Here is a 7973-nt window from a genome sequence, read left to right as displayed (position 1 = left end):
GTTCCAACTAACAGCCTAAGGAAAACTACCTCTGCCTCCAAGCCCCGGCTTTCCAAACACCTGCCATTGGAAGCCAAACTAGCTTAGCCTCCGGAGGCGGAACCTAAAAACCCCGCCCACTCACCAGGCCACGCCCCGACTGAGATTCCCACCCCGCGCGTCTGGGCCACGCCCATTGGAGATTACCTCCTCCACGTACCCAGCCTGCACCGCTCTCAGCCACACGGACTTCCTGTACGCATGCGTCGTTTCCGACGAGATTCTCTAACCAATCAGATGGGCCTGAGAGCGGGCCCTCGTCCTCCCAGGCCCCGCCCCCTCCGCGCGTGGGCAGGCAGCGTGAGTCCCGGCGGCGGGAAGCGTTCGCCTCAATGGCGGCCTCGGGGAAGATCGGCGTTTTCCGCCTTCCCCCGCTGCCCACCATTCGGGAAATCATTAAGCTCTTCCGGCTGCAAGCGGTGAAGCAGCTGTCGCAGAATTTCCTCCTGGACCTGAGGCTGACAGGTGCCTGCGTGGGCGCGCGTCCCAGGGGCTCCCGGTGGGCTCGGGCGGGTGTTCCGAGCCGGTCCGAGTTGCCTTCCGTGCACTTTACAGTTGGCGTTTAAATTAGTGCCAAGCTACCAGCATTCTCTGCTTTCCAGTGTGGCTCCTACGGATTCCTTATTTAAACGTTTACCGGTGACCCAGGTCTGTAGTCTTAGCACTGGGGAGCAGAGGCAGGAGGATTGCAGCCAGTTAGCTAGCCCGCAGTGTGAATCCCTGGTTTTAAAAAATCCCCAAATAATAATAAGTAAATAGAATAAACGTTTACCTCCCAAGTCTAAGAAATCTCTAGGGTGAGAATATTCATTTAGTAAGTACATATTGTGCTCTAGTCCTGGGGCTATGATACAGGAGTCACGGCCTTGAGTCTGCAGTTCAAAGTCGACATGTCACTATATGAGGTATATATGAGGTAAATTTACAGTGAACTCTACCAGTACAGACACGTGCGCTGGTGAGTTTTGACAGGTGTGTGTGTGTGTGTTGGTTTAATTACCACCCTCAGGTGTTAGGATGCCCCCCTCCACAAGGTGAGATTGCAGGAATTCAGTCCAGTTTTAGTTTATTTCTCCATTGCTGTAACAAAATACTCTGACCAATACCAGTTTGGGAAGGATAGGGTTTATTCATCTTACATCTCCGGGTCACAGTTCATAAGGGAGCTCAAGGCAGGAACCTGGATGCAGGAGCTGAAGCCCAGGACATGGAGGAACACTGCTTACTGGCTTGCCCCTCGCCCTCACCCTGCTCAACCTGCTTTCTTATATATTATAGGCCCACCTGCCCAAGGGTGGCACCACCCACAGTGGGCTGGGCCCTCCCACATCACTCAGTAATTAAGAAAATGCCCCACAGATGTGGCCACAGGCCAGTTCATTGGAGGAAATTTCCAATTGAGGTTCCCTCAACCCTGGTGAGTCAAGTTGACACTGAACTAGCCAGCACAGGTCCACTGGGAGTAAGGGCACTAATTCACTGTTGAGGACTTGTGTGTTGAGATTTGGGGGCCCTCTGAAAGTTAAGTCACACCACAAAATCTATTTGGATGAAATAATGGCATGATCCACAAAGCATACGTGTTTTATTTCTTGAACATGAAGGCTTTAGTCTGCCTATGGCTGAGTATGTTGGGTAAAACAGTTTAACTGCATTTAAATTTTCTCTTCTTAAATAAGAGGGGCCTACTACAAGAACCATAAAAGATTGCCCACTGCTAACTTCTCTGGTTCCAGCAATAACTAGCACCATCCGCTTTCATTATCATATACTAAATGTAAAGCACCGTTCAGTACTGAAAATACTTTTTTTTTTAAAGATAGAGGCTCTTGTGTTCAAGGCTGGCTTGAAGGGAGAGAATGACCTTGAACTTCTGACCCGCCTACCTTTGTGCTGGAATTACAGGCGGGTGCCACCCCACTCAGTTTGTGTATTGGGTATCGAACCTAGGGCTTTGTGCATACCAGGCAAGGAGTTAGAATTGAGTTACATCCCCAGTCCTGAAATTCTTGATTGACATGTGCATCCTTAGGAGTAAATTCCAGACCCATAGCTACATTAGCCACTGTTTTCTGGGAAACCAAAGAGAAAGGAGATAAAGGTACTTGTTGAGCAGAGCAAGATTGAAACCCCAGCTCAGGGATTTGACACTGCGTCTTTGATACTTAGCTGTATTTGAGTGCCCGAGAAGTGTAAGATTGAAGCCACTGCCCTAGCACTTTCCATCTTTAAAACTGAGACTATTAGGTTCCCTCCATAATGCCTGTACTTGGTGAATCCTCCTCTCTGAGAAGCATTTGGCAGCTGTCGACAGAGCAAGGATTTGCTTTTAGAATGTATCGAGTGGAAATCCTCAGTCTGCTGTGTGCTTTCTTGTGACAGTGTGCAAATGAGACAGGAAACAAGGAAATGGGACTTTCAGAAAAAATGATACTGAAATAGAGTTCTTAACGGCATTTCGAGAATTAGGTAGAATGTGCGTGTGTCACCCAAAATGGAGCTGATAGGGGATGCTAATTCCCTCCCTGCACCCATTAAAAGACAGTACCATTTGGGAATGGGTAAGTGTGCCTTTCAGATCACCTAAGTAGATTATCAATAACGAGCAAAACCCGGGCTGTGCAGTGTCCATAAACACTGCCATGAAGGGCTGGTGTGCTTCCAGTGGCAAAATTTCCACTGTCCTGGGAGGTCCAGTTGTAGATTTTAATATCTTAGAATCAGTAAGATCAGTCCATTGTATGTTTTTCCAGAAGCAATGATTAGGTGCAGTGAATTATTAGTATTCTATTATTCTATGATTTCTTAAGGTCTACTAAACTATTGAAGAATTAGTATTTCTATCTTATTTTACTTTATGTGCACGAGTGTATTGCCTGCATGTGTGTAAGTGTACCTGTGTCGTGCAGGATCCATGAAGGTCAAGAGAGGGTGTGGGATCCCCTGGAACTGGAATTACAGACAGTTGTTAGCCACCATGTGGGTGCTGGGAATCGAGCCCAGGTCCTATGCAAGAACAGCCAGTGCTGTTAACCACTGAGCCGTCTCTCCAGCCCACAGTATTTCCATTTTAACATGCAAATTTGCAAGGCTTAAAAAATTCAGGTAGTAAACTTTTTCCTTTAAGTGATCAAGAACTCAAAGTTTGGAGTTTTCTGATCTCAGAACTTGTTCCTTGCCATTCTGACCTTCAGTAACTATGGGAAAAGCAGGAGCTCCTGTGCACTCGCGCTCTGTTTTTGGACTTTAACCTGTCATCCGTGGAGGATTGTAAATGTGAAAAAAGTGTTTGATGTTCAAGGACAGTCGGGAGGTGCTGCATGCTTATCTAGCCACGTTGGACGTATTGATTGGATGGATGGAGAAACAGAAAATACAGTATTGGTTAAATGTAAGCAAAGAAATTGTCGTGACAATCCTGTTTTTGTTAAGTGATTGGTTCAGTTCAGTGATGTGGAATATTAATGACTCCTACATGTTGGTTTAGAGTGAGAGTTAAATAATCAATGATTTTGGAGAATTCTTACATTATTTTCTCTTTAAATTCTATCTATTGAAATTTGCCATGGTAATAAAAGTAACTAAAACTTCTTTTCTTTAGACAAAATTGTGAGGAAAGCTGGCAATCTCACAGATGCTTATGTTTATGAAGTGGGTCCCGGGCCAGGGGGAATCACAAGGTCCATTCTCAGTGCCAATATTGCCGAACTTCTGGTGATTGAAAAGGATACTCGATTTATTCCTGGGTTACAGGTGAGCTAAAAGTATCTTTTCTTAGAAAGCAAAAATTCAAATCAAATCTTAGGCCATGATTATTAAGCCCCCATGGTGACCAAGGATTATGCAGGTTTGCTCCTCAAACTACAGCTCTCAGGCCACCCCAGATATTCCGATCCTGTACTCTAGGAGTCTAGATCTGCATTCCAACATGGTCCATTGATTACTGTTTGAATAAATATGCTTCACACTTGATGCTAATAAACTAATGGTTTCGGTGATTTTTGTTTGCTTATTAGCTATGCATATCATGACACATTCCTTCAAAAATGAGTGAAAATAAATTAATGATCAGTAATGACTTCTGAGAACATTCTTTAGATTCAAAGGAACATTTTCAGAAGCAAATGATAGGAAAGATATATGCTAGGCCTTCATCAAAAAAAACTATTTTCTGGGGCTGGAGAGATGGCTCAGCAGTTAAGAGCACTGGCTGCTCTTGCAGAGGACCCAGGTTCAGTTTCTAGTACCCACATGGATGGAAGGTAATAAACTGCCATAACTCCAGTTCCAGGGGATTTGACACCTTCTTCTGGCCTCCGCAGGCATTGCAGGCACATCATGCACTTACATACATTCAGGTGAAACATTCATACATACAAAATTTTAAAAAGGAAAAACTAATTGTTTAAGCTTTTTTAAAAATTTATTTTTTGAGACAGGATCTCCCTGTAGCCCCACCTGGCCTGGAATTTGCTATGAAGATCAATCAGGCTGGCCTGGAACTCTCAGAAATCCGCCTGCCTCTGCCTCCCGAATGCTGGTGCTAAAGGTTTATGCTACCACACCCAGTTTGTTTAAGCATTCTTACAAGAGAATTCTCACATACAAAGAATGAAGTTGTACCACTTTACTTACAGCCTTAGAATGAGGTTTGAATGAAATGCTGCATGCATCTTAGAAACACGGGTTCTGTCATGGAAAACTTGTGAAGGGCCAGGCATGAATGGAGTGAACCTGGAGTGAATGCCTTCATAGCTACCCAGCAAAGGTTGGCTGGAGAGCATAAGCTTGTTTGGATTATTTTCAGAACAAACTAGAAGAAATAAGTGGGAATTAAAGGAAGCAGTTTGAAATAACAGGGAAGCTAAGTTTTTAAAACTTGGCAAATACAATATTAAGAATCTTGTAAAGGGAATTCCTCATCAGAGGCACTTAATAACTTAAGGACCTTTGTTTGATTCCGGTGTAATTCTAAAACTTGAAGAGCCTGGAGCTTTAGGCCCAGATGACTAGTAATTTGTTGTGTGACTATGATATCTACATTTATAAATTATAAAATTATCCATTTCTTTCACAAAACAAATTTATTTAAAATTAGTATATGTGAATGCTTATTTGTGTATATATTAATGGAAAATTTAATTTCTGTCAGAACAGTTGCTTTAAAATCTAGGACATCTGATTTCTTTAGAAATCTAGTGATTCCCTGCCCCCCAGTCATCTGGCTTCACCCAGTTCTTATTAAAGAATTGTGGACTTTTTTTTTTTTTGAGGCAGGGTCTCCCTGTAGCCCCAGCTGTCCTGGAACTCACTATGTAGACCAAGCTGGCCTTGAACTCACAGAGATCCATCTGCCTCTGCCTCCCAAGTGCTGGGGTTAAAGGCGTACGCCATTGTATCTAGCTTTGCTGGTCAGAAGTTGTGTGCAAATTTTATTTGGGGATTGATACATGCTCCATACTGAATCAAGTGTCAGATTTAACAGTTACTTTTTGCTTTATTTTAAGAACCACATCCCAGTTGGAGGTGAAAATGGGAATATTTTGGTGGAACTCTGTGTAGACCAGGCTGGCCTTGAGCTCACAGAGATTGCCTGCCTCTGCCTCCAGAGCTCTGGGATTAAAGGTGTGCACCACCATGCCCATCTCTTAAAAGAGACTTTTTAACCATCAAACCTCTCTACCTATGATGTGTATTTTTATTATACATGAGAGTGAATAAAATTTGTATTAATTTGCATATTCTCATCTCTGTTCCAAACTAAAGATGTCTGAAGACAAACTGTTTGAAAGAGCAACTAATGTCCATCTCTTCTTGCCCACCACCGTCCCTGAGCCCCTGCTTCCTAACCGTCAACCTTGTTTTGTTAGGTTTAGCATCATTGGGCACACTGTGTTTGTATTGGTGTCATTTGTTTGTGGTCAGACTCACCACTTTGGAATGAAGTGCCACAAGGGTGGAGCTCCTAGCCTTTTGTTCCTGTGTCTACACTGTGTAACAGTGTCTGCCACAAAGCATTGTCTCATGTGCAAAATAAAATTCTGTTATGTATGTTTCATGTTAGGTGACTAAGTGTGTCATTTGATAGTAAAAGTAAAAGCATTGATTATCAGAAAGTTTTGTTCTTTTTTTCTAAATGTCAAGGCTGATTTCAAGATAAATTACAGGAAATGTCTATTTGATTTCTCATCCATTTCAGAAGCAGCAAAATGAATTCTTAGTGTCTTTGCAGGAATAGAACTTGCCTTAAGGAGAAATGCCAGGTGCTAAACTATCAAATGGGCTTCTTTTTCCTGTAAAGAATGTTTCAGTATGTAAAACTACTCTATTAGGTGTCATAAATTAATCATAAAACTGAGTAAAGGCAGAAAGAGGGTGATCTCTTTTAAGGATTCCATTTTAGTGATTTCTAAGCTAATAGAATTACTTTTTAAAGAAAGTGTAATTTATAAAATGTCTACCAGCTGAAAGTCTGTCATTTGTAACCTGATTCAGTTCTTACAGCATAATCTCCAGGCAGCTCAGGGGGAGCAACACCTGGTGAGAGCAAGTACTTTCCTTCTCTGTGTTGGAAAGCTAAGGAAACCTGCCTGGGCGGGAAGGCAGTGTAGGGTGATTTGTGGTAAGCACCTTCTGTCTCTGGATGCTGGCTCTGCCACTAGTTCTGTGACCTTGGGTGGAAAGTTCTGCCTCTTTGTGTCTCAGGTTTGTTACTGGTATTCAGTGAGTACCTGACACTCACTAATCTCTCAGTAAATCTTTTGTTGTAGTCAAGCTGTTATCCCAGTGCCTTGGGCACCTCTGGTGTTGGAGGATTAGTCAGAAACTGGTAAACTGGAGCAAGCTTCCTCCAGCTCACCAAACAAGTCGCGCTCTCTTTCAACGTTGTGCCACTTGTGTTGTGCATTTCTAGGTTATTTATTTTTCTTGCATTTTTATGATCGACTGGATTTTCTGTGCCTTGAAGGGGATTGAGGAGATTGCCTGATGTCTCCAGGAGCTTGGAGCCTTCTGTTTGTGAATTGGAGATATTGCCAAAAATGTGTCTCCCTTCAGACAATAGCCCAGATTTTTTTATTTTTCCTGTTTTATACATTAATAATAACAAATATTTACGAGGAGCTGACCACTAACAATTTCATATATTTTAATGCTCTTGTACATGATAATTAGTTTTTCATTTTACTTGCCATTGATTTCTTAGGTGTTGGCTTTGTATCCTGAAGTTCTACTAGGTTCACTTACTGGTGTTTTATAGATGCCTTATTTCATCATAGATTACCATGTTATCAAATAAAAGCAGTTCTGTCTCCTCCATTCTAGGCTCTTGGCCTCGATGACTTCTTTCTGTCTTACTGAGTTGGCCAGGAGCCCCAGTGTGGTGTCGGTGGGAAGGCAGAGCACAGTCCTTGCCTTGTCCCTGGTTCAGGGCATTCAGTCTTCACTACTGAGTAGGAGCTGAGGTTTTGTTTTGGTTTTTTGTCTCTGGTTTGGGGGTACATTCAGTCTTCACTATTGAGTAGGAGCTTGTTTGTTTTTTTTCTGTATCCCCTACTCCAGTTGAGAAGATCTTCTACTCCTAGTTTGCTCAGAGAGACGTTTTTTCAATAAATGAATGTTGGATTTGCAAAAATTACTTTTTTAGAGTTATAATTTTTCTCTTTAATTCATTAAGATGGTGAATTATATGTTTTTTAACGTTAGCACAGCAGCTTGGAGAATCTCGGTGATGCCACCTTTCCTTTCCCTGACACAGGTCATTTATATGTATCTGTTTTTTCCTGATGGATCTGGCTGTAGATTAATCAACTCTGTTGATCTCCAAAATATGGCTTTTAATTTTACTTATTTTTCTCTTAGTTTTTTGACTTCTGCTCTGCAATCTGTCATTTTCTGCCTGCTTTGGGTTTAATTTGCCCTGCTTTCTGCAGCTG

General features: G+C 42.5%; 1 protein-coding gene across 7 annotated transcripts in view; it reads left to right on the top strand.

The window, feature by feature from the left end:
- Positions 1–316: 316 nt before the first annotated feature.
- Tfb1m (transcription factor B1, mitochondrial) overlaps positions 317–7973 on the top strand; it is a 47381-nt gene continuing 39724 nt past the window's right edge. For 3 of the 7 annotated variants that reach the window (XM_017799743.2, XM_008839353.2, XM_008839373.3), the window contains exons 1-2: positions 317–504; positions 3641–3792. In XM_017799743.2, the coding sequence (XP_017655232.1) occupies positions 372–504; positions 3641–3792 (285 nt within the window). In that variant the 5' untranslated portion in view covers positions 317–371. Of the gene's footprint in view, positions 505–565; positions 688–3233; positions 3431–3640; positions 3793–7973 lie in introns of those variants that run through there. The other 4 variants (XM_029566680.1, XM_029566688.1, XM_029566682.1 and 1 more) reach the window with 4 other exon arrangements.

The sequence above is a fragment of the Nannospalax galili genome, unplaced genomic scaffold (assembly GCF_000622305.1).
Source record: "Nannospalax galili isolate Female #2095 unplaced genomic scaffold, S.galili_v1.0 scaffold211, whole genome shotgun sequence".
Taxonomy (NCBI): Eukaryota; Metazoa; Chordata; class Mammalia; order Rodentia; family Spalacidae; genus Nannospalax; species Nannospalax galili.
Note: the sequence above shows the minus strand (reverse complement) of the source record. Positions and strands in the feature narration are given on the sequence as shown.